Source organism: Neoarius graeffei, chromosome 21 (assembly GCF_027579695.1).
Source record: "Neoarius graeffei isolate fNeoGra1 chromosome 21, fNeoGra1.pri, whole genome shotgun sequence".
In the NCBI taxonomy this organism is placed as follows: domain Eukaryota; kingdom Metazoa; phylum Chordata; class Actinopteri; order Siluriformes; family Ariidae; genus Neoarius; species Neoarius graeffei.
Genome location: NC_083589.1, coordinates 44,413,806 through 44,441,266, shown reverse-complemented (window position 1 = coordinate 44,441,266; position 27,461 = coordinate 44,413,806). Strand labels below are relative to the sequence as shown.

The 27,461-nt window shown below is 39.4% G+C and overlaps 1 protein-coding gene across 5 annotated transcripts in view; it reads right to left on the bottom strand.

Moving 5' to 3' along the window:
* foxp2 (forkhead box P2) overlaps positions 1 to 25,867 on the bottom strand; it is a 114,450-nt gene extending 88,583 nt beyond the window's left edge. For 2 of the 5 annotated variants that reach the window (XM_060903193.1, XM_060903198.1), the window contains exons 1-2: positions 18,010 to 18,025; positions 17,587 to 17,651 (exon numbers count right to left, since the gene is read on the bottom strand). Coding sequence is in view for 1 of the 5 variants with exons in the window: in XM_060903197.1 (XP_060759180.1) it covers positions 17,587 to 17,651; positions 18,010 to 18,075; positions 25,013 to 25,022 (141 nt within the window). In the remaining 4 variants the exon portion in view is untranslated. Of the gene's footprint in view, positions 1 to 7,364; positions 7,391 to 17,586; positions 17,652 to 18,009; positions 18,076 to 25,012 lie in introns of those variants that run through there. The other 3 variants (XM_060903197.1, XM_060903196.1, XM_060903195.1) reach the window with 3 other exon arrangements.
* Between the last annotated feature and the right edge of the window lie 1,594 nt (positions 25,868 to 27,461).

Here is a 27,461-nt window from a genome sequence, read left to right as displayed (position 1 = left end):
AAATGTAACTTTAACACAATGAGAAAAACAGAGACAGGCACAGTGAGAATGAGAGAAAGACAGAGACAGATGGATCTATTCAGGATATTCTCACGTTACATCAGGGTTCAGGACTACCATGAGCCTCTACCATTCAGCAGTTTAACACTATTCAAACAGACACAAATTAAACAAAAAAGAAAGAAAATTAATCGAGGAAAATGGCATCCCACCAAAGAATAATAAACTCATTATAAGAAAATTTCAAACATAACCATTCTCCATGCCGCTGCTAATTTAAAGGTAATTGTTACTAGCCACTAATTCGTTGAGGGTGGGGATAGGAATTACATCTGGAGGTAATTCACTGCATGGAACTGAGCCCAGTGGGGGCTACCCAGAGAGAGAGAGAGAGAGAGAGAGAGAGAGAGAGAGAGAGAGGAGTAAGGTTTCAGTCTCTGAAAACTGCCGAATGTTTGCATGGTGCTGTCATTTGACAGGGCTTAGAGCAGACATACGTGTTGCAGACATGGAATAGGGGACAAAAGACAGACAGGGACAGACTGAGGCATCCTCTGAGCAAGAATCCAGTCCACTGTCTGTTATCAAGTCAAAATGGCTTAGAAGCATAAATAACAGCTAATCATAGCTCAAGCTTAAGCATAAACTGGTCTAAATGGTACATCTTTCCAAATTTCAGTTCTGCAACCTTTCATTTTGGAAATCCCGTCCAATCCACCCAAAACCAAATTAGGTCGCCAGTGAAGTGGGGCGATCGAAAACTGGTCTACATGAGTGTCTTGATTTAAGCTACTGCTTATCAACTTTCCTATAAACTATAAATCTGCAGATGAAAGGACAAAGTAATCAATGTGTTAAATTGAAAAATGTAACAGAACACAAACTTTTTTTTTTTTAAATTGGAGCCCAGTCACAACCAATACAAAGAAATGCAGGAACTGTTCATGCTACGTAATGGCTTTACACTAAAAAAAAGTGAGATTACATGTTAGCTGTCTTGATGGCCAGTGTGGCAAACACGTACACTAGTCACACTGGTCCGAGTGGGAGTGGAATTTGAAGTTTGGACTCCAATTATCGTGGGTGAAAAGTGGCTCAAAGAAGACATTTACATTCGATACAGAGCCGGGCGGCCCCCTCCCATCCATCTTCAGCTTCTCTTGAGGTGAACAGAAAATGTGTTTTCCAAATGAAAATAAACGGAGGTTGGCTGGTTTGAGGCAGTTAAACTCAGGAATATGAGATCAAATAAAGGCTCCTGTGGAGTCTGAAAGGAGAAATGAAATCGCTTCTGAGGGGAGATGTACCAAGTAATAAAATCACTCCTTTATATCTTCCTAAACGGCACATGTTCCTCAGGAGTGGTTAAGCTTTTGCACTGCGGTCAAAGACAGTATGCAAGTGGCAATTTTTACTTCCCAAAGATTTCCCCCACTGATATCCTTCTTCAGTCTTGTGCTCTGCAATTTGGCCCAAACGGTGAACTCTTTCACATTCGAGTTTGCGGCAAACTTTTTGTGAGAATTACTTTAATGACGTTTCAAGTCTGACAGCATGTGAAAAAAGTCCATATTCTATCAGGTAAAAATGACCATAATAACATTACCATTGGTTCAAAGACCTCAAACTCAGACTGTAGCCATTATAAAACACACTTAGTTGACTGAAGACTGATGACATACTGCACAAACAAAAAAAAACACTTTCATTCTGTGGGGTCTTACAGTGCGTGGATCCTCTCTCTCTCTCTCTCTCTCTCTCTCTCTCACACACACACACACACACACACACACACACACACACACACACACACACACACACACACACACACAAGGCTGTCCATAAACTGACTGACAGCAGAACTGCGGTGCATTACCAAAAACATGTAATAGATTTGTCTTTTTAAAATGTAACCACAATAAAATTCAGACCACATTTAGCCACCATCCTCAGATATATCCAAGGGCATTAGCAAACGAAGGAATACATTATAAATTATAATACAGCAGTTATTATAGTTCCAATAAAAAGGGCTTAGAAAGTGAAATGAACCACTTATCAGTTTGCTGCCTTTCTACCTTAAAAGCAGTCCATGTTCTATAATTTAAGCACAGAAACAGTGTGACACTGAAATCAGGAGAGAATGGACAAATATTCAACACAAATGGCTTCCATTAATTCAGAGACCGGCAGAAATGGGAAGCGTTCATGCTAAAATGACAAAAACGGAGGATTTAAAGGTATAGTGTTCACTCAAAAACCACAAATCCTGTTTCAATTAAACCATCGATTAAAAAACTAAACGACCACACAAACCCATAAATACTAAAATTAATTTGAAGAGGGGAAAATAAAAAAGGCCTGTCGGCAATAGAACAGAATTCACATCCGTGCGTCCTTGATAAAGCTTAAAAATGGTTTCAAATATATATTATATGAAAGCTAGAGAAATGAATGAGATTCATAGTAACAAGCACGCGATAAAAGCATTTTCCGTGTTGATGTGTGTTTTAAATACGTTTGCGGATAATGATTTGTAGTTACTGCAATGGTTTCATTTTGACATTGTACCAAAGCAAACACTTGGTAGTATTTTTGAACTCTACGTCCACTCACTCACACAGTGGACTCACACATAAGCGTGCGTCTTAGAAATCAGAAATAAATCATATAAATTAAACCAGCCTTTAAGAAAACTGTAAAATATTTGGCGATGGGTGATTTTCGTTCTCGCATCCAAACTCAGTCATACTGCATAGCTACACTACGTATTCCCCATTACTTCCAGATATCTACAACTTTTTTTAATTCATTGTCTTATGGTTCAGCACAGCAAGGCTTGTTTGCAGCCTGTCTAGAAAGGGTGGTGGAAAAAAAAGCAGGTTAAAAAAAAAAGTGCCCAACAGCTGCTGCTAGGCCATCTAAAAGAACATACACCATCCACCTCCCCAAACAAACAGAAGACTCGACTTCAAATACATAGCTGGACTATTAGGTAATCCCTCTTTTGTTTGGATTCACTGAGCCTTGATGGCCAGCCTCCATCTTCCCCAGTGCTGCTGAAGGACTGAAGCCTTAAACTAACACCGTTACTCTGAATGCCAACATATAAACAGACACAGAGTAAAATCCATCAGGATTGCAGAAATATGCAAGTCAGAATTGACATCAACACCATTTTTGTTACTTGTAGTAAGCAATCGTGAAAGGAGAACATTACGGAAAGAGCAGCTGTACAGGGTTCTTTTGTTTGGCCCGGACAAAATCGGGGCTTCCCTTTAGGACATTCAATACTCTGTAGTAGTTCACTGTAGATTACTTGTGAGAATGTATAGAAGTACTGATGAGGACATCAGGAAGTATTTGACCTGACTGTTACCATTGCAGCCATTTGTTTAATATTCCTACAGTCCTTTAATATGTTACTTGTGCACTAATAGTCTAAATGTTAGCTAATTTCACTATATTTACAATGAAAAAGTCAAACCTCAGTCTTCTGATATTCGTATGTAGGACATCATATCCTTCACATTTTCTTGCTGCCATGAAAATGACAGGCAAATGTTTCATTAGCAGATGACTTTTTTTCCTTTTCTTTTTTTTTTAACAAGTCCACGGTAGTTCCGATTGAAGACAGACACATTCACACACACAAATTATAAATGCAAGGATCTTACTATAGGGAGCTGAACTTTTCACACCTTTCAAAGCCACAAAATTGGCTGCTTTTGGGCTTTCTGCAGCTGTTGCTTTGCACTAATGCAAGGCGGTGTCATATGAAAAATATTCTTCTCCCCAAACCACAGAGCTGGCCATTAATGAAATACAGGCTGCACAGTAAGGTCATGCAAAGTCTACGTTCCAGCAGACGCGTTTGCTAAAGACAAATCTGCTCCGAAAAAGAACCATGCAACATGAACACAAATCAGATTCCAGTCCCAAGGACAGAGAAAAATAAACAAATAGAGCAGGCAAGCGGTGGCCTCTCACATTTTCCCCGGCACTTTGCAAACAACCGTCAACTGCTACTCAGAAACAGTACGGGTTCACAATGAGAGCAGACTAAACAATCAGATCCCAGCCAAGGCAAACGCTCTGCAACTCTGCACACAGTCACATTACAGGATGTCTCAGCTTAATTGCCAACTATCAAATCTCACAATGGAATCTGTCCATTTGGCCATGGCTTCAACTGTACACCAGATAAAATGGGGTTTAAAAAAGTGTCAACTTACTCCAGAATGAGGAGAAAATCAAGCTAAATGAATCTGCGTTTCCAACACAGCCTCAGCTGGAATGTTTTCATTTGTTTGTCTTCCTTTCTTTGCCCGTTGTCAGTGTAATGGAAAGAGAAGCAAAGCGCATTTGAAAGAGCATTTAGCAAGCGCATTTCTACAGTATGCATTATTAACCTGATGAACCCCCTGAAACTGAGCACATGTATTTTATAACATATAAAATGAATAGTTCAAAAAGATGACACAGGTGAGGAGCAGGCCTGGGCAATATAATCATATAATATCGATATTGTGATATATTGTCACAATACATTTCTCTGATATATCGTGAGTATAGCGATATCTTTTTATAACATAACACATTTTTAGGGATTTTTTTAAATAATAGTTGCAAGCTTATTAAATGTTAAAGTTCAAGAACATTTCATAAAGCTTTTTTTTTTTTACCCTCCTTTTCAGTGTTATTATTATAAGCTTATTTTTCTTATAATACAAAAATGCAACACTACTTTGCTGACACAAAACCTCGTAGCAAACCTACATATTGTGATACGGATCTTTTACCCCAGAATTGTCTTCAAGTATCACAATATGAACATATCGCCCACCCCAAGTGCTTATGTGAAAAAGTCAAGTGTTTGAGACAGACTTCGAAATAGCACAGCCAGTATCTGGAAAGGGCAGATGATACTGTGATGGGAGTGGGACGGCCCCTAACTTAGCAATGGTTCCAGGTTAATCACAATGTCACTCCTCATGGCAAGTCTGAATCTTCAGGTCCCCGATTCAAAACTTCAAACAACCAAAATACCAGCACATTTATAAAACAGAACTGAACTGCTGGGAATTTAAGGAAAGCGAAAACACACACACACACACACAAAGGTAGCTGGCCTCAACAGCAGATGGTAAAATTAACATTTCAACAGTTCTTCCCTTTCATGTGGGTCTCGGCAGAACTGCTTTTTATTCTGAAAAAAGTAACGGCTAGGGTTTGGAAAGATGCAGGGCTAGAGAAAGCATCTGGAAAATGGGAAGAAGAATATTGGCTTATTGCTCCTGATGGTCCTCCTCCATGAAAAATTAAATAGGTCTGTTTTGCAGGTTTGCCTCTCTGGAGTGCTCTAAGCTGTGTTATGGAAACATCATCTCAGTAATTTATATGTGCTAGAACACCTGGTGATGAAAGAAAACAAACTTTTTTTGGTGCCTTTAAATCTAGTCCGTTGACTTGTTCACCCTCCTTTAATCTCCTCGATTTCCTCTTGTTAACTTCTACACAATAGTTACTTGACTCTTTACAAACTTCAACCTACACATGAGTAAGTGCAGTAGAACAGGCTAACCATTATCTTGAGTTTAATGTTGAATATTTTTTTCATGCAGCATTACTGACGAAACATACAGTGAGTGAGGAATTGCCTCGTACATTTCCAATAAATATATTAAGAATAAAATCATAAAAATACCAAACTGCTTGACTCATCTGGGCTTGGTGAATGGAACATCTGTGTAGAGGCCATTAATTTGGACACAGTTACGGCTAAATTACACATGTTCCACCTCTGTGACATTTTAAATGCAATTAAAAGCTGGTTATGAAAGAGTGCGGACTTCCTTGTGATGAAGGAAATCGCTTTCGTGATTAACATGTAAACGAGCTCACGCTGGCAGAGTAGATTGGGGTTTGAAAACCTCAATTACTTTTGTGTGATTATCTATTTACCAGTACACAGCATTCCATTTTTCATCCCTTCTCAGCCTCCCCAATGTAACGCCGCTCATTTACACTCCCGCCTTTATTTATGATTAGCGCCGCATTGAAATGTAACTGCAGCAATTTTTCACACTGATGTTTTGTTTCAAATACAGAGGGACAAATGTACTGGCTATAAGCAAGTTAAAAGGTAATTGGACTTGTTAAAGTTCATATACAGCTCATTACAGCAACAGCGCTACTCTTTGGCGACGATGATGCTGGAAATGGTTAGTTATTAATAAAATGGTTGCGACTGCAATTTCTTAATTGAACCTGCCAAATGCATTATACGTTGTATGAATTGAAAGCAGGCGAGTATGAGCCCTTCTGAGTGTACAAGCTCTTGCCACAGGACTAGCCTCAGTCTCACTGCTGGAGCGGAATGGAGGCTTGAATGAACTGCCACCTTAGAAACACTTTCCGCCCTATTATACTCCGGCGTGCTGATGCAATTATCATCCAAACGCCTGGCAGCATCAGAGGAATCTGATTTAATTAATTTAACCGGGTGAATAACCACAGAATTCAGGTTGTATTAAATGTACTCAGAAAATTAAAATTATAAAACAGACTGGGCCATAGGATGTATAGCATACGATTATACGATTACGACTGGACCAATTGTTTTGATTTTTGTTTACTTAGTGTAATTAGTACAAACTCTTATCTCATCTTTGGAACATCTTTGTATTTTGTGATTGTGCAAAAAATGCACACAATTTATGCAATGTTTGTTAATAGTTAAGGTAGAAGCTTGCAATATGCAAATGGACACCATAATAAAACACCACCATTTATATTTACTGTGTCTTGTGAGCATTCTGGAATTGGTTTATTTTAAAAAAAATTATATATATATTGGTCAAATGAATGAATTTGGTCTGTCTTTAACTATGACTCATCATGTCCTCATTAGTTTGTTTTAATATTGCACATTCAAATTACAAGCTATGGAAGCATATTTGCAGTATGGTATTTTGGCCAAGACATGCAACCTGTACCATCAATCAACATTCATGCAACTTAGCAAATGACCTGAGGTTGTAATACGTATTACTCATAAAAGAAAAAAAAAATCCTGACATGATACAAATTTTATAAACAAAAAGAATTATCTGAAAAACTATAAGTAAGCCAAAAACAGGAGCGCTTCTACCAATAAACATAATCTAATATTGCATGAACTTCCTGCTAGTTCCTTCAGTGACTGTAACAGGCTGAAGAAGGTTCAAGCCTTCGATGGCACAGGAACATGCTTCCATGCTGGGTGCGTTTAGAGATGCTTGCCCTGGGACACTGGTTGAGGAGCTCCTGGCTCTCTTGAAGTTCCTGCCTTTTCAAATGCATTCAGCTTACATAAAGCATACCCTGTTGCTGAATCCGAGGCAGCTGACTAAGGAAAGAAGGAAACAGTGCCATCATGTGATGTTTCTGAGCATTCCTTAAGTGTTATGAGCACATTTCCTCAGTTTAGGAAACGTCTCCATGAAGTAGAGTGCAATATTTACCTTCTATTACCCAGACAAAAATCATACCATATGTTTTCAGTGCTGACTCGGATTTGTGGGTAAACTGTACCACTGGGAATTAAGCAAGCTCCTAATGAAGTGTGTCTGTCCATATGTGTGCGTGTGTAGTTTTGTGGGGGGTTTGGAGCCCACATTGAATAGAAGTCGATGTAAAATGCATATAAAGATGATTGTTAACCCCTTAACATCTAAATCTTCATGGTAGACATCTTGAAGCATATTATTCATGAAGAGATTCATTCTCATTCGTGCTGCTGAGCATTCATTTTCACATTTAACTTTTTACGATAGTGTGTATTTACCGTATTTTTAAGCTGAAATGATCTAGGATTGGGCGGCACGGTGGTGTAGTGGTTAGCGCTGTCGCCTCACAGCGAGAAGGTCCGGGTTCGAGCCCCGTGGCCGGCGAGGGCCTTTCTGTGCGGAGTTTGCATGTTCTCTCCGTGTCCGCGTGGGTTTCCTCCGGGTGCTCCGGTTTCCCCCACAGTCCAAAGACATGCAGGTTAGGTTAACTGGTGACTCTAAATTGACCGTAGGTGTGAATGTGAGTGTGAATGGTTGTCTGTGTCTATGTGTCAGCCCTGTGATGACCTGGCGACTTGTCCAGGGTGTACCCCGCCTTTCGCCCGTAGCCAGCTGGGATAGGCTCCAGCTTGCCTGCGACCCTGTAGAACAGGATAAAGCGGCTAGAGATAATGAGATGAGATGAGATGATCTAGGACTGGTTTCTGTCTTTAAACTCTTGACCTATTATTCAGTAACTACAGTGACACCAATTATCAAGGGATGTCGATACAAGAATGAAGAATACAGGGTTTAACAAAACCACAGATGCGTGAAATCATGAGACAAAAACCCTGGAGTGACCATCAGCAGTCAGACCCCATACTGTGCCTACAAAAGGAATTAAAACTCGCTAGGTAAGTACTAGTTAATTATCGAGAAATGAAGAACTGTGCCACTGAGTTATACAGGGAGAGTTTGTCCATTTCAAGTCAAAGCCCCTCCCACCTCTAAATCTATTGATCTAAGAAACACCCTACTCAAGGGAGGCGGTTCACTTAATATTATACATCTAATCAGGAGATGAAGAATGATTATACCGTTTGATAATTAAACAAACCATTACAAACCGTTTAACTGACTGCATGTCAAAAACAGGCCACCTGAGGTCAAAGTGATTGTTTATCGTTTGAACACGGAGAGACACGGGAGTGGGAGAATGAAAGAGAAAAAGAAAAAGATGCACTACGTGACAACAGTAAAAACATGCTGATCGTTGTTCGTGGCTACGGCACTAATCCTCTCTGCTGTCAAGGCAATGAAAGGAAAACAATTTGAAGAGAAAGAAAGGCATCGTCATGGAAAAGTGGGTAAATTATATAAATTTAGAAAGCTCATTAGTCTGTATATATATGCATGGTTTCATAAAGAAAGGTCAACCACTGTGAAACTGTGTTTTGTCCCTGGTTCGCACTGTGTTTGTGTGGTAGTAGTCATTAGCAGAGGCTCTGTGTATTACGGTCTCTGATCCACAACCAGGTGCATGAAACACGCACTAAAAGCCAATTTGCTGTCAACATTTTCATTTTAATCTCTACTTAAAGCTAATAATTGCCCAGTGTTAGTGGCTTCGGTTTGTTGTTCTGCAGACAGACACCTTCTCAGCTGTGAGAGGTTAATTCCATGTGCATACACTGCGTGTGCACAATGTGTGTGTGTTCTAAATCACAGTGAGCATATACATATTCAAGTATTCTGCACAGTAGGTTTTAAGCACAAAACGGTCATCAATAAGGCTTCTACCTTTTGTCACTAAAATGAAGGTCATATTACTGATTGATCGAGTTGTCACAATATTTCTACAGAGTGTTAGCTCCTGAACGCACATCAAGTGAAAAATCGGTCACTTTATAAACTTATTACAGAAGCATGTACAAATGCATACACACTTAAACACATACACTTATGACTTTATTCTTGTATTTCTCACAATGTCGTTATTCTTACGCTCACTGCAGGCAAAGGGAACGGAGTGAGCCAGTCAAGTGCTTACAGAATGATAGCTCGTAAACATTGTCATGGGGAAGTGGGCTGGATTAAAGCCTGGTAGAGGCATTGAGCAGGGCAGAAAGAGGATAGAAATCCAAACAATGGCAAAATGGAGGCCAGTATCATTCAGTCCAATGTCAGCCATGATGAATATGTGAGAGATTATAGGCACCGTTCCATCATTTACATAATGTAAAAACTCTCTTTCTTCCCCCACCTTCTCAACTATTCACTAAATAAATGAGAAAACTATCAAAGCACTGAAATGTTTGACAAAAGGAGGAGAGAGTGAATTCAGAATGACCTAGCACTCTCCACAAAGCAGGAACATTCAGGGCCAGCAGACTGAGGAGGAGCTGGTAGAATATTTATTATTGAGGACAATAGTAATGTATTACTGTGTCACCTATACCAGTATTCAGTCCAAAGGAAATCGCGTACAAATTTGAATACGGTCTTTCCCTCCAGCAGAGAAAACTCTACAAGAGAAAAAAAAAAGGTTTAACACTCAAAATTGAATGTAAATCTTTAGAAAGGAAGTGGATTGAAAGGTTTCAAAATGAGCAGGGCATTTATTTAAAATAGACAGGTTCAATTTCCAAATCCTAAAAATCTCTGCATTGATTCAGCAGAAATGCACTCAAGGTGATGGCGCTACATTTTTCAGTCAGGTGTAACAGGAACAAGATTATGAACTGTATGCTTTGTGATCTCTGGCCATGTTATTGTTTATTAAAGTAGTATCAAAGATACAAGCAGTATCATCAATCCAAATATCTACTTTATCCATAACCGTCAATTACTAAATCACAAAAATTAAGGTCACAAAGTCAATTTGTGTTGGCAAACCTTTCACTCGCAAAAAAAAAAAAAGGCCTTGCAACACATTTGACGTATCATGTCATTCAATTGGCCAGGATTACATCAGCTGAAAGGTATGATTGTGCTTGGAGGCAGCACAATATAGTTCAACTAAATTTAAACTAAAATGATTGGCATTCCTTGAAAATGGTTTTAAATCAAACCGTTTGCTTTCTCCCAGACTTCTCAAAAAACATTGGACTTTTGAAATTCCTGAACCATAAAAAATAGCTGCGTCCCTCCCTAACTTTCACACCTCTAGAAAACACCTCACTTCAGTTTGCTTCATTCTTCAGTTCTCTATGAGCCAATCTCAGACGCGCACGCGTGCGTGTGTGTGTATGTTTCAGATCATTCCAGTTTCTTTCACTGAACTCACATAAGGCAACCTATTTTATTTACTTTATCTTCAATAAAATGGTTCAGTGAACATTAGCAACTTTGAGACATGAGTTTCAATCAGTCCTGTGGCAGCGGCGTCAGTCTGCATTAAAGCCTCCGTGTGTGTGTGTGTGTGTGTGTGTGTAGGAGAGAACCGTGCCTCAGACAGGAGGATACATGGAGTGGGGGAGCTGTGAATGAAAGGGAGAGAGTGGATTAAGCAATGGAGATGGCTTTGGAAAAGGAGTCAAGTGAGAAAGGCTAGAGACTGAATCAGGAGGAGGGGTGTGTGTGTGTGTGCGTGTGTGTGTGTGTGTTAAAGTTTTCTCTCGCTCGACAGTGTGGAACAGCTCATGTGCAACAAAACACAGGTGAGTGGCCTGACACTGAGTGACGGCACAGAGACCCAACAACTCCAGAGCTTTACATGACATGACGTGTGAGCTCTAAAAACTGAAGTTTCTCTGAAGAAGACAGAAAGATGGAGCCTAAAAGCAAAGAAGAAGAGTGTTTTAAGGGACAGGTTTTCACAGGTGAGTTGGGCCAGAGGACACCCTGTCTTTCTGTGCTGCTGAAATGGCATGTTTATGCAGACCGGATTCCTCTCACATGACTCCCTTCTGGCTGCTCCAGTCAACATCACTACACGAGCCTCAGAGTCAGCGAGTGTGACCACACAATTGGCCCAGAGGCACCACTTTCATATAGGGAGGGGGATACTGAACACACACACACACACACACACACAGTAATCAGAAACCCTAATCCACTTGCTTCTCGAGTTTGGACAAACGTGCACATACGTATGTCCACATGCCATCTTTCTATCTGGACTGACCTGAATCAGACAGCGAACGTCTCACAGATACACACTTTCACACCACTCCATCAAGCCAGGTAGGCATGACATGGTTACATTGTGTAAGCTTGTGGTTTGTGGTCGAGAAGCCAAATTCTGAGCTCTAGTGTTTACGCTATATCGTGTTTCAAGCCACGATCAAATGATCACAGAGAACAAAGCAGCTGGCGTTTTGCTTTCTAGCTTCTGAATGGATATGACTAGGAGCATTCAAACAGAAACAACATTTCAAAACAGGGCTATCAAAGCAATGTGAAATAAAGTCTACTTTCAATCAATAAAACAAATAATCAAACAAATATTTGCTATTAATATTTAATACATATTTACACGAAACAAACCAAATTACTTATGGGAAAAAATGGAGCATGTTGTGATCTTGGACAGAACAAATGAGAGATTGGATTAATTTAATCTAATTTACATTTATATGAATCTTCTTTGTGACCAATTATTCATATAATCTCTCACAAGACCACGGGAGGCCAAAATCCTTCAAAGCACATGAAAATAAGTTTCCACAAAATCAACTGCAGCATATTTATTTTATGAAATGGTTATTTGATGTATTATATAATGCTTGCACAATAATTTAGGTTTATTTTTGTTTTGATATAACTGCGTTCTTCACATAGTTGTTCAGAATATATAATCTGTTAATTGCTAAGTTAATTAATGAATAAAAGGCTTGAAATTAACTTTAAAGCTCATCAGCAACTTCAGCTAGTTGCTTTCCAAATTTAGTAACCAATCAGTATTATTACTAACCAAAACACTGCCTGTCCCAATGCTATGTATACATTACAAAGAAATCAAATCATTTATTCTGTACAACTTCTATGAGGACACTGCGTATATGATTGTGTGCAATTTTTAAGCCTTTTAAACTGGATCTTAAATAATCACAAGTGAGTAAATCCATAAAACCAACACAAATTGTGGGTATTTACTGTATCACTTGCACTGAAAACTCAGTCTTTATACTTGAGCCACGTTATACCCGTTTGCCACATTTTATGAAGTAATCTGTATCCTGTCTCCCCCTTTTTTTTTCCTTTTGAATTATTTTGGATTCTTGACTGCTGTTTTAATACAGTTTTTTTTCTAGCATGAACTGGTCAATCTAAACATTCAAATATACAGTTCCAGTCAAAAGATTGGACACACCTAACTCAATGTTTTTCTTTATTTTTTTCTAAATTAAAAGATGCTTCATGTCTTAAAGTAATGATGGATGTCGTTTCTCTTTACTTAGTTGAGCAGTTCTTGACATTATATGGATTACTACAGTTGTGAAATAGAGCTATTTACTGTATTTTTATTATTTACTATTTACTGTTTGATCTTAAACACATTAAGAAGGCAAGAAATTCTACTAATTACCTTTTGACGAAGCACACCTGTTAACTGAAAAGCATTCCAGGTGACTACCTCTTGAAGCTGGTTAAGATAATGCCAATAGTGTGCAAAGATTCATCAAGGTAAATGGTGGCTACTTTGAAGAATCTAAAATATGAAACGCATGGGTTTTTTTCTTTAACACTTTTTTTGCTTACCACATAATTCTATTTATTTTTTTCGCGGTCCAAATCCTGAGCTCTGATTGGCTGGCGAGCGGGCCCGTACCCTACGGTACGGACCCCAGTTACGGACCCAGGTTATGGACCTCTGGCGACTCGCTCGTTCACAACAACAACAAACATAGTAGAATTTTTTTGTTAACATTTATCTTTTTTTATAAGATTTATTTCTAAGATTATCAAAAATCTTATACATTTTTGCCAGCATTTCTCAGGAGAATAGCATTAATTTTACAGCATGGACAGCGATAACGACAGTCTTCACAGCGAAAGCGAGTTTTACTACCCTGAGGAAGAAGAAATAAAAGAAAACATTTCAGGAGAAAGCTAAAACCTGTAATTTGCTAACACCGAGCAAAAACATGGCTGAATCCTGAATGACTCAATTTTGTATAAACAGGGGACTACATAGGCGGCAAAATGTAGTTTTTTCCCTGCCATGGAAGTGCACTTGTATACCGAGGAGGAAGCAATTTGCATTACAGCCGTGAATGAGGATTCAAAATGGCGGCTCGGCTCGGTTTTCCCTTTCGGGCGCTCTCGTTTTCTGTTAGAATTTGGTAAAGAAAAAATAAATATATTATTTACCAGCTTAAGGTTGGTCCGTATGGTGAAATACCGTGACCTCGGCCTTGAATACTGACCTCGGCCCAGAGGGCCTCGCTCAGTACTTTCAATACCTCGGTCACGGTATTTCATGATACGGACCTCCCAGCTGGTAAATAACATATATATATGATCCATATGTGTTATTTCATAGTTCTGATGTCTTCAGTATTGTTCTACAATGTAGAAAATACGAAAAATACAGAAAAACCCCTGAATGAGTAGGGGTGTCCAAACTTTTGACTGGTACTGTATAAACACTACAGACATTACAATGTACATATATTTTCAATGTATATACCCAAAGAGACTTACTACTAGCGATACATTTATGGACTATAATACATGCCCTTGCTTCAAATCAGAACCTGCATAAGGTTATGCGCAAAAGTGGCTGGGAAACTAATGGAGTTACCTGCCATTGGCCAATTTTACTAGCATTTTGTTGGTAGCCAGGTGCAAATCTGAAGCCCTGAAATATAAAAAGAGCACAAAAACCATATTGGTACATACACTCACCAGCCACTTTAATAGTAACTTGTTCTTGATTCGAAGATTCCTGTTCTTGGTTGGCAGGAATGGAACCCAAAGTGATCTTCTGCTGTTGCATGCTATGATGCTTTTCTGTTCACCACGGTTGTAAAGAGTTGCTATATCCTTCCTGGCAGCTTGAACCAGCCTGGCCACTTTCCTCTGACCTCTCTTATCAACAAAGCTTTTCCACCCACAGAACTGTCGCTCACTCAGAGTTTTTTGTTTTTCACACAATTCTGTGTAAACTGTACAGACTGTTGTGTGTGAAAACCCCAGGAGATCAGCAGCTTCTGAAATACTCAAACCAGTCCATCTGGCACCAAAGCCCATGCCACAGTGAAAGTCACAGAGATCACAATTTTTCCCATTCTGATGCTTGAAATGAACATTATCTGAAGCTCTTGATTTGTATCTGCATGATTTTATGCATTGTGCTGCTGTCAAGGGATTGGCTGATTAGATAAATGCATAAAACAGCAGGTGGATGGGTGTTCCTGATAAAGTGGCTGGTGAGTGTATAAGCCTAGATCGTTAAATTCAAAGTAATCAATTTCTTGACTGTATTGAACACAGGAGACTTTAGCAAGATGCTTTTGGCATGATTACCTTGAGCCAAGGCACCTGCAGTGTAACTGGGTGAAAGCTGGGTCACATCTCTCTGATGTCATGCCTGAATGGCATCCCATTTCACAATCATCCCCGGCACTTGAGAAAACCCATGGTTTATAAATGGTTAACCCAGAGCGTAAGAATAACACCGAAAATATGATTAATTGACTAAAAAACAAACATGCAGTGTGGATGTGGATGGGTCATTGATAAGAGTTTTTCTGTGTGTTGTGAGGCTATGGAGTATGATGGAAGAGGGGGTGTGGAGAGAGAAGTGAAGAGAGGGAGCCGGATTAAAAGTCGCAGTGAAGGACACTGAATCTCGGCTCATTCAGCCTGGTGATTAGCATAGCTCCTCACTGGATCAATAACCTCATTGAGTCAGTCTGTCTCCTGCATCAGGAGTGATGGCAGCACAGCGCAGACTCTCCTTTGTAACTCTATTCGCATGGGAACTCTTCATTTGCCACATATTCTCTCCCTTTACTACATCCATCTGTTTCTGTTTGCTTTCTCGACTATTTACTAGTTGTGAATAGCTGTGAAGAAAATAAACCAAAACGTTAGTTCTTCAGATTACTAGAAAATTAATTGCCTTTTATAGTCGCAAATTCAACTCGAAGTGTGAAATCTGTCTGAGGTGCATACTTTTTTACAAAAGCCTTGAATTTATTTGAAGAAAACTCTTTGGGCAAGACAAGGAACTACTTATATTACAATTGACTCATAGCATGACTTTATCTGCCCTTAACTAAATCTATTTTAACAAGAATATAGCAACTTGGTTAAGCTAAAAAAAAAAAATCAGTGAAGCAAAGAAAGTTTTAAGAAAAGAGAAACACCAGATCCATGAAGCAATGAGGAAAGACGTGAACCTTTGATGACAAGGACTTTTTTTGGTCATGGAGAAGGCTTAAGTTTAAAATATTCTTGGTGGCTGTGAATGGGGGATTGACCACTGACCTGATCCCTAGAGCACTTCGGGTTCTGGGGTGAATAAGGGATAAAGATTAGCTTTATTCCCGTCCCATCCCACCTACCCTCCAATCCCAAATGAGCCACACAATGACACCTGCCAACAGGGATGGAGCCCGGCTCCTTTGATATCCCTCATCTTCTCTGCTCCAAGTGGCCTGAGCAAAGCTCCGTGGAGGTTACACTCCTCCACGCTGGGGAAAGGAAAGAGCTCTCAAAGAGTCATTTGGGAAGGAGATGACAGGCACTCTACCAGAACATGAAATCAGTTTTCAAAGGAAAGCAGGAGGAAAGCTGTCCATTGGAACAGCCGTCTTCAAACTTGAGCAAGATACGTTTAATTGAGGCAGATTTCACAAAGTGTGTGCTTATCCAGTATAAAGTTGGGGGGTGGTGGTGGATGAATTATACTTTTATTCCTGCCCTGATGAGAGTAGCTCTGTTCCAAAAGAGTTTATCTTTCAAGATTTAACTGGATATTCAACAAATTAAAAACCAATATTCAAATCTCTTGAAGTTGTGAATGAGAAAGCCGGGTTCCTCTAAGACATGTGAGGTGATGACTCATGGGATATGATTTCTAGCCAAGCCATCCAACCTCACAGTAAACTTTAATCATATCTGCAGCTTGCAAAATGCAGAGCTGTGGAACACGTGCCCACACCAATAGGTTCTTCTTCCGTTACAAAGACCACAGGATTACCACAAGACTGCTTTAATCAAGCTGGCCAAAAAGTGGCCACTATAATCTGTTCAAACTTTTTAAAGAGGAAATAAAATCATGGCTCCAATTTCCAATACTGATCATGGACGAAGAGGTACACCTTAAATTCTAGCGGTTCCACCACATGCCATGTTTAAGGAATTACTGCTCCACAGCAACCTGCTGTTTTTCACTATTGCTTTTAAAACCACAAATCCCATATCTATAAGTCATGTTAAAAATGTTAACAACACCAAAAACTCTCTAAAATATCGTATAAATGTGATAACTCTGAGGAATAGCATGGCTGTTGCATTTTTGTAAATGAAGAAAACTTAAAAATCACAAGAGGCATTATTGCAAAATGTCTATGTATATTTCATAACAAAGTACCCAATGTCTTCCTTCGCAATGTCCAACAACTGACCTCCCACATAAAATCACATCTTTGTCAGCATGGGTCTCTCTTTTCCCCATCATTATCATTGTCTGGCAATGTGTGTATTACTGCAGGAAGCTATATGGCTAATGACAAACCCGCTGCCTCTGTCCATTAATCAGTCAGTGAGGAAATTCCTCACACTCCTTCTGCACTGACTTGGTGACAAATCGCTGCTGTTACTGTGGTTTGTAAGAGAGGACCAGAGGACGTGCTACGGCTGCTCTCAGACACAATGTACAACTGAACGAACTCATTACACTTGCAGAACAAGTGGTGTTTTGAGGGCTTTTAAGAATTTAGACAAGACAGATGGAATACATGCAGAAGTTGTTTTATTTTACTGCACATCATCATCATCATCATCATCATCATCATCATCAGAGATACTGTTTGACTCAAAACAGATGGAATATTGATGGGCCATGCAAATAATCACAAGAAAATGTTGGGTTACTCACCACTTCTGCCTTGGCTTCAGAGTGCTTGGCTTGTGCAATGTACAACTGCCATACCAAATCCTGTCCTGAAACACAAACACGAGGAAATTCACACACAAACATGTTAATGGTTTACCTGCTCCAGTGAATAGTTTTCACACTGTTGATCATTCATATTGTTAGTCCACAACCGTCAGTTTAAAAAAAATGATTATCATAACTGATGATTTTTTGCTTTTCAGAAAGGGCTATATTTAATTCCAACAGTTGAAGGAATTAAAATAAATATGGGCTTGAAAGCAAGATACCAGATGTGATAGCATGTGATTTGGTGGCATTTATTGTGCACCAGTCTGATATGCACCGTTTCCTTTTTTAAAATACACAAGCTAAAACGCTAGAGTTTTACCAACAGAAGTACAAAAGAAACTTTTGCAAACTTACCCTGAGGGGGAAAAATGTTCAACCGATGTTCGTCTCTGTAGGGGCAGGTCCAGGTACACAAAGGATCTGTTAACAGAAGTGGTAACTTATAAATATAGTGAGAAAATGCTATGGATATTAATCATGTGTACTAAAACTACAAAGCTTCCACATAATAAATCCAGAAGAACCTTATGGGTTTAAGTGCATAAGTATATGAGTGTTTTTTTTTAAACCTGGTTTACACTGGTGTATCAGAATTTGAATAAAAATCTGGTTTATATGTAAAATAATATGTCTTTTGCCTATAAGGCAAACTGTACCCAAAGTGCTCTCAGTTTTGCTGACACTAACTGATCAATTCAAATAAGGTATCGTGTTCAAGCATATGCCTGCCTTTGTGAAGAAATGTCCACAGATGAACTCATGGCACAGAACACATAAACAAAGATTTTTTTTTCTTTTTTGTCCAAGTGGCCCAGAGACCCATGCAATTTTTTTTCCCTCAGAAATCCATTGACCTTGTAGGCAACCAGTGACTGCTGGATCCTGTGGAATGCGCTCTCAGAACTGTACAAAGAAGCATTGCTGCAAACAAAAACTGCCAAGTGTCATTACAGTGACGCCATGTTCAGGGACCTCTGCAGAGAAATACTTCGACTAAGTATTATGAAAAGAGCCATGAGGACAAGGCGAAGAATCAGCATGCTCCCTCTATACTAGTGGTTTAGTTGTATGTTTTGGAGAGACACTAATACGCAATGCTATGTTTGTGAGGACAATATTACTCATACATTTTTGATCTGAGGCATTTCTGTGTAAATAAACACCCATTAAAATTCAATATAACTTGCACTGGCCACATAATTATTTTTTTGGGGAAAAAAAAAAAAAAGAAAACACGGATCCCGTTCATTTTAAATAACTTCTGACTTTAATACCACAACACCTCTGAACTGTGAAGGCTCACAATTTACATCACATAAAATGCTGCAGAAATGCTATTAGTATGTGTGACCTCAGCAAGGGTTTACACAATGTCTCTAAATACTATTAAATTATATATATACACTCCATCAGCCATTCATAGGCGCTAATAATGCCACTGTCTGATATTTACTCGAAGCGCTGCACTAAGTCAAGATAAACTATTTTGAATCAAGCACAGGAATACCTTCACAGACACATACTGTGCTCTGAATATGAAAAGAAGACATTATGCTAACAAGTCAGATTACTGTACACAATAATTTTTTATCTTTAAAGTAAATACCATTCCTGTGTTGGAGGGAAAGTCATTGCAATATTTTTGACAGAGGCCAAATGCCCCTTATCTGTGTTAGTCAAGCAATTCAAGGCCTGCGAACAAAGATGGGTCTTCAAACTCCTTCTATTCATCACTGGACGTGTAATTACCCCCGGTTCGCAGTCTAGACGTTACTGCTTTCAGAGTATTTAAGACCCCTTTTGCAACACGCATGCTGCTTGCACCCGGCCCTGCGTTAAATCTGCACCAGATAAATTAGCAAAGAATGCAATAAAAAAAAGAGCACAATGAAAAGAACTTTATCCTTCCCGCTGCTAAATGAGATTTCTTTGAAATGCAGATCAGTGGCGCTAGATTAGTGAATTTTAGCTGCTGTCAACATCATAACAAAATACAAATGCGATTGTTCGCCTGGTTCTTATCTCCTTGCTTCCATCTGCTGCCTCGTTATTTACTCTCCTTGATTTACTATGCAGATCTAAATAAGACGCATCAAAAGGAGGGCTTACAGCACAATAGCTTCTTAAGCTTCTACATCAAGGTATTTGAGAGCACCGTCACATGAAAAGCCAGCCCATCAAAGGCCCATCCCTAATGAACTTCCATATCAGAGTGGGATGTGTGTGGCGCTCCAAAGCAGCAAAGAGAAGGAGAGGCGCTAAATCAGAGGAGGCAAATGGAGGCAGGAGACTTCCATGGCCCAGGGAGATTAACACCCTGCAGAGACCCTCGCTGAAACCCCAGACAGGCCTGGCCGAGGCAAGCGTCAGCACGGCCTCCTGTCTAGCACACCTCTCTACTGCACATTATCCATGAAATAAAAACCCTTGTGTAGGACAGCGTGTGCTCAAGAGTATACTGAAACAGGCCTGAAGGCAGAAGTGCTGCATATAAGTAATAAAACACAAACCAGTGCCCAGCACAGACATGGACAGCTTGACACAGCTCCACAATAAGTAATCACAGGGAAAGCGCATTATTTCCATGCATGTACATTGCACGGGACACAAGAGTTCAGGAGAAGCTCGATTCTCATGGCGGTGCCATAACGATGACGGTAATCTTCAAAGCTCAGCCGTAATATTTGGGGAATAACCTCTAATTTCACGCCATATTTGTTGCATCCTGCGTACACAGACAGGATTACAACTCAAATCCCACAACTCACACAGACGGAGGAAGAGGGTGGGGGGTATACATGAGTGTTTGAAGATATCTCTGATGCTGTGAGCTCTGATATGAGGTAAGAGAATCAGTTTAGTTGGGGCAATTAGGCCCAGAGGCAGAGCAGATGCAACGGTGACACATGTGCCTTGGAGCAGGGCCATGGAAACCCACCAAACGATAAGAGGGCAATAGTGAGAGTGGAAGCAAGGGGCATAGGGTATGAAGTGCACAACGTGTGGCAGGAACACATGTACCAGCTTCTGGGCCTGTTCCAGCTCCCTAATTCCCCAGCCCTCAGATAAAATGAACAGGAAAATCGTGGCGCCTTCTCCTACAGTATGGCCTGCTCATCAGAAGTCGCAGAAAGGGACTTTTCACACCTGAATGAAAAAATGGCATTAAAATTAAGCTGCATCCAGTTGGTCAAGCCACTGTTACACAAGTCACTGTGATCCTTTCGGTGCCTCTTTGCTTCTCCCCTCTCTCTCTTTCCTTTTCCTCCCTCTCTACATGATGCCAAGTGGGCTCAGTGCCAGTCACATTTGCAACCACGAGGGACTGTTGCTTTTTTTCTTGTTTAATGAAATGACAAAACAACAGATTTACATATGCAGAAACAGGTGTTGTAACAGGTTTGACTCCTCTTGACCTAAACTGTGTGGAGGGGGGGGAAACAGCAAAAAAAAAAAAAAAAAGTTTATTAACAACAGCTGCCTAGAGGATATTTAGGCTCTGATGGGCATTCAAGTCTTCACCATCTGCCCTGCTGGTTGCCAGGAGTGACAGTCTAAATTAAAACCCACTCATCAAATATTGTAAAAATAAACTATTGTATTGCTGTGGCCATATGCTGTGTAGTGGACCTATCAAAGACAAAAGCCTCTCAGGTACATGCTCAGAGTATAATTAACCTTCTACTGAGCATGTGCGCCTCTGAATACAGCACACGCGCTGACTGAAGACATCCCTGTGCAGAAAACAACGGCTTCTGTGTTATTCACACACGTTCCTGTGTGTATACTCAGGAGGGTATGTCGAGAAGAGGATGTCATTTCTAGAGGTTTTGAGAATTAACACAGACTCTGAAGCAGTTGCTGCAGGCATCTTGAGGAGTATATTTTTCAGCAACCTACTGTCAGTGGAGTAGTGAACAATTACAAAGTTCTCTGTAGTAACAAACACTTTGTCACTTTGATAAACATTATTTCAATATATCACAGCATCAAGTTCTGAAGCCCAGAATAAAAGAGCATTTTAAAACAGTGTTTTCCATGAGTCGTTCATATTACTGATAAATGCAAGAAAATACAAGTACAAGTAAAATTAAAAAAAAAAGAGGCCAAGAAGTCATAGAGAAACCATTTGTCATGCCCTTTGTTCTGAAAGACAAAGCCAGCAGAGACATGTTTGTTTTTTTGTGCTGTTTTTATTTAGGAAGATGCACAAGGAACAAACCTGAGACAGTCGTGACCCTGCCGCAGTGTTGCAACTTGTGCTCGGGCAATGCCAGCAGAAGGCAGCACCATATGCCCCCAGCCCCGAGCACGATGCTCTTTCTGCAGACTAATACGCCTGTCAGGAGATGTTACCATCACAAACCCTGCACTTTTAACATTTTCATATAAACAGATTCCCCTCTTCTCCCTAGTCCACACAGCTTCCATTTAGACAAAGGCTGCCACTTGGCTTCAGTGTTTTATTATAAAATTATACAACAAGTATTCAAATTGGAAGCAACACCATGGTGTTTACTCACTGATTAGCCTAAATGAAGAGTAATTTGTTTGCTAGCAAATTTTCAAGACAACCAAACATGTTTTCTATGACACTAACCGCAGCACCAAATGACACACTGTCAATCAGCACAACAAAAAAGGTCATTTCTTCCTCGGGCACGTCTCTCTTTTTCCCCCCAAAGCCGCTTGCTGTTTACTATACACTCATGCCACAGATGAGTGTGGACTGAATACTGTTGACCTTGCCGCTTGACAGAAATGACACGCCACCACCGAATCTTTTGTTCTGGCAGATTCATGAAACCAAGATCTTCTCCGTTTTACACCATCATGTTATCATCTTTGACTCGCCTTCATAAACAAACATAAGCAGTACAAGTCATAGTCGATTTTCTTCTAACTTACAGCCGATTTTATGGAAATAAAGAATGAAAAATAAATATGATTTTACACTGTCAAAAAAAAAGGGTCCTAAACGTTACCTTTCCTTATCACTGTGGTGTTTTTTTTTTTTTTGTATTACACATGAAAAGGTGACTATAGTGTATATTTAAAAATGATTTAAGGTTGCTAATTAGACCTTAAGGGCAATGTTTTCAGACTGCTGTAAAAGTAATAGAAAGTAAATACACGACAGATTGAGTGTGTCACCCCGGCAAGAAGGAAAGATACAGTTTAGTGTATCGTGCCTTATTACTGAAAAGGAAAACAACATTTTTATTTAAGGTTAAGGCACTGCTTCAAGAATTAATTTGGAAAGGGTGTTTCTCGATTATCTGATCACTATGTCCAAATAGCAGTTAGACTGTGGAAAGATTTGGGTCATCTGTCCAAACCACAGTTACTAAGGAGCATGGAGATGGAATTGTTCCTCCACTCTGCCTTTATTCAAACAACACATTGGACATTGAGAGCCTAGACTGCAATCCACATTTAATCCATATCCGCTGACCCCACCCTAGGAAGCTTTTTTTCCTGGCCAGAAGTCAGGGTACTTTTCTGATCGAGCTTAATAGGACGGTGACCCAGAGTGTGACTAAAAAAGCCTCAGCTCTCAGCCTCTTACTTAGTGAAGCACAAAAAAACACCATTATGTGGATGTGGATAATTATGATGCACAAGGGCCTCTCAACATGCACCATGGTCTTTTATCTAAAGAAGTCAATCTTTCCTGGGCTGACAGGTAGCAGCACATGATCCTGGTAAACAAATACTTTCACACAGCACAGAAGTGCCATTAAAGGCCAGAACTGTCAACACAAATTCCATTTTTCCTAGAGGAGGAAGGGAGAAAGGAAAAGGGAAAAAAAAAACTTGATCACCTCTGGTTGCCTTAACTTGCATGAAGGTTGTCATGGAAACATTTCTGTGAAGTTAATGTAGCCAGAAACAGGAGGCTTTCAAGCATAATTTTTGACCCTGTTTAGGAGATAGCAGGCAGAGCAAAGTATTCCAAAACAGTGTAACACCTCAAGGTCGAGCAAGCAGGGAAACTTTAGACTTCCACTTGCAAATAAAGAGCAATGCCTCTCAATGCACAATGATGGATGAAACTGGAAACAGTTCAGTCAAACAATTTACTGAATTTAAAAAAAAAAAATCACTGTACTGACTTCTTCAAGCTGAACAAATAAATCACGGTCATGTGTTGTGTTATTCAAGTTCCAAATAGCGCAGATATGGATCCATACGCTAACCTAGCGCCAGTCAAATCAGGCCTTAATTTTGACAAACGATTATAACTTAACACAATGCATGCGCATTAATGCACAGAGCACAGGCATTTTCCTATCAGCTCAACACACGAGCTGGCCGTGATGGATGGTGTAATCTGGGGATGTATGCAAAATGCCAGTGCTGACTGCGAGTTTGGACGCCGGTCACGGGTCAGCTCCCATCAAGCCGTCACTCCGGCACAGGCAGGGCACTGAGACAGAGCTAATTAAAATCACCTGGAGAAAGCTGCGTGGAGCTAACGAAGGGATGGGCTTCATATTACACAGCGGGCTTTGAGGCGGCGAGGTGCGCTCTGCCAAATTTTACTGCTGCCATTACAGGCGCTTTGAAGCAGCCATGTGTTGAGTGATGAAATGGCGTGAGACACACCTGCACCTCACCTGCACAGCTGCCAGAGTAAGCGCAAAAGCCCCAAATGACACCGAGGTGAAAGCCTGAAAACAAATCACAGGTCACCGCCAGGGCTGTGCTTCTACACACCATGTTACCAATTAAAAAAAAAAAAAAAATCATCCACACTATTGATTTAGGTGCAGGTATTCTTTACACACTGAGATACTGCCATAAAATGAGCCTGTGGTGTAAGAAGAGTGCTGTCCTTTGTATTACCTGCATCATTAACGCCAGGCTTTAACTTACTATCACTACACATAAGCGTGGACATTTCACCAGGACCATGGGACGGGAAAGAGCAAACACGGTAAGACATTAATAATAATAATAATAATAATAATAATAATAATAATAGGGAGAATAAAATAGAAATATGTTTTCTTTTTTGCCTTTTTAAAAATAAATAAATAAATAAATAAATAAACTAAGCCAATATACTGTGTGAAAAAAGTATTCGGCTGATTTAGAGAATGTGATCAGTGTTAAAATGATCACGAAAGACAAAATTTTTGGGGGCTGTAATGGAGATAAGCTTGGCATGATTACACCAGAAATAATTAGAGAACATTCTGGAAAACCAAAGAATAATCATGCGCTGCATTATAAAGTTGTGCATAATGAATATTATGAATATTAATTACTATTACTATAGACGCATCCTGTTTATAGATTTGTAATAAACTAGTTCCAAAAAAACTTTAAGGAAAATAAGGAGCTTACTTACACAGAAACATCCTCAAGCGCCATCACAGCAACACTCAGTGGATTTAATCCCTGACTGACTTTTACTAGCTCTTTCAGTTTTGCATTTCTGTACAGTAAATAGTAACTCCTTCCTTAAAAAAAAGTAGTTTATGGCTAACTTTATAAAGTAAACAGAGTAAACAAAGTTATTTACTCAGAGCTGAGCAGCGATTTCTCTGAACTCCTCGGTCTCCTTAGCAACACAAGCTCCTGACGACCGAGCAGCGCGTGCGTCCGAAACAACAAATAAACACCCACAACAACAAACAACAAACAACCGAAAGCACTTCGACAGTTCCACGGGTTCCCTGAAGAAGTGTTTTTACAGAGTGCAGACACCAAACTCAGAGTCAAAAAGAGCGAAAAACTTACCAACAATTAAAAAAAAAAAAAAAAAAACACACACGCGCGCGTGCGTGTGCGCGTGCGTCCTCGCGTGCGTCCTCAGCAGGGACAGAAGCGCTCGAGCTGTGCGGAAGTTACGGGAAAAAAAAAAAAAAAACACGGAAAATCAGGTGTCAGGAGTTATAGCGTAAAGCGGGTTTGTTTGTTTGTTTGTTTGCTTGAAAACAAAACAAAACCCCTGAACAGGAAGAAAAGCTGCGGGTATTCCTCCGCTCCGAGACGCTCGCGCTCCTGTCTCAGTGTGCTGCTGTGATTACTAACGCTAACAGCCCCCCAAACACCACGCGTACACTCACTACTGCCGCTATAATGCGCTCTCTCACACGCCATGCGATGCGATGCGATGCGATCCGAAGCTGCGCCTTGTTTTTTTTTTTTTTTGCGTTGCGATTGCACACCCCAGCAGCCTGTATACTCCTCCAGCTCGCACTTATTTGCCGGACTCGCTTATTAGAACGCGGCCCCCGGGAGACAGGCATGCGCGAGCGCGCGCGCGCTGACTTACGTTATTGTTATTTTTTTGAGTATTGCGACCCCGTGTGACGTCACGTCCACCTGCTTGGTAAACAACACAAGAAGGAAAGTCATCAGAAAGTTGCGTTTTCTCCAACACCGCTCATTTTCACCTGAAACCTTATGGTTATAATTCTCAACATGACAAACCATGAAACTGACAAATAATTCTGCTCAAAAAGCTATTCCAAGAGACACAAACAGCCTCAGAGCAGGTCTGCAATCTGCCATAAACTCACAATCATCTTGTATAGTTATGTGTAGGTTCAAAAAAAAAAAAAATCCCTGATATATATATATATATATATATATATGGGATTTTTTTAAACTTACACATAATACTATATATATGTGTTTAGTCTACGTCTAGTTCTTATCTAGAGTGTTTTATACTGTTTATATTGTTTGAGTGTTTAGTCTTTGTCTAGTTCTTATCTAGTGTTTACACTGTTTATATTGATGGGATTTTTTAAAAACTTACACATAATACTATATAAGTATATATGAGTAATATATATGAGTGTTTAGTCTACGTCTAGTTCTTATCTAGAGTGTTTTATACTGTTTATATTGTCTATTTGAGTGTTTAGTCTTTGTCTAGTTCTTATCTAGTGTTTACACTGTTTATATTGATGGGATTTTTTTTTAAAACTTACACATAATACTATATAAGTATATATGAGTAATATATATGAGTGTTTAGTCTACATCTAGTTCTTATCTAGAGTGTTTTATACTGTTTATATTGTCTGTTTGAGTGTTTAGTCTTTGTCTAGTTCTTATCTAGAGTGTTTTATACTGTTTATATTGTCTGAGTGTTTAGTCTTTGTCTAGTTCTTATCTAGTGTTTACACTGTTTATATTGATGGGATTTTTTTTAAAACTTACACATAATACTATATAAGTATATATGAGTAATATATATGAGTGTTTAGTCTACATCTAGTTCTTATCTAGAGTGTTTTATACTGTTTATATTGTCTGTTTGAGTGTTTAGTCTTTGTCTAGTTCTTATCTAGAGTGTTTTATACTGTTTATATTGTCTATTTGAGTGTTTAGTCTTTGTCTAGTTCTTATCTAGTGTTTACACTGTTTATATTGATGGGATTTTTTTTTTTTAAACTTACACATAATACTATATAAGTATATATGAGTAATATATATGAGTGTTTAGTCTACGTCTAGTTCTTATCTAGAGTGTTTTATACTGTTTATATTGTCTGTTTGAGTGTTTAGTCTTTGTCTAGTTCTTATCTAGAGTGTTTTATACTGTTTATATTGTCTGTTTGAGTGTTTAGTCTTTGTCTAGTTCTTATCTAGTGTTTACACTGTTTATACTGATGGGATTTTTTTTAAAACTTACACATAATACTATATAAGTATATATGAGTAATATATATGAGTGTTTAGTCTACATCTAGTTCTTATCTAGAGTGTTTTATACTGTTCATATTGTCTGTTTGAGTGTTTAGTCTTTGTCTAGTTCTTATCTAGAGTGTTTTATACTGTTT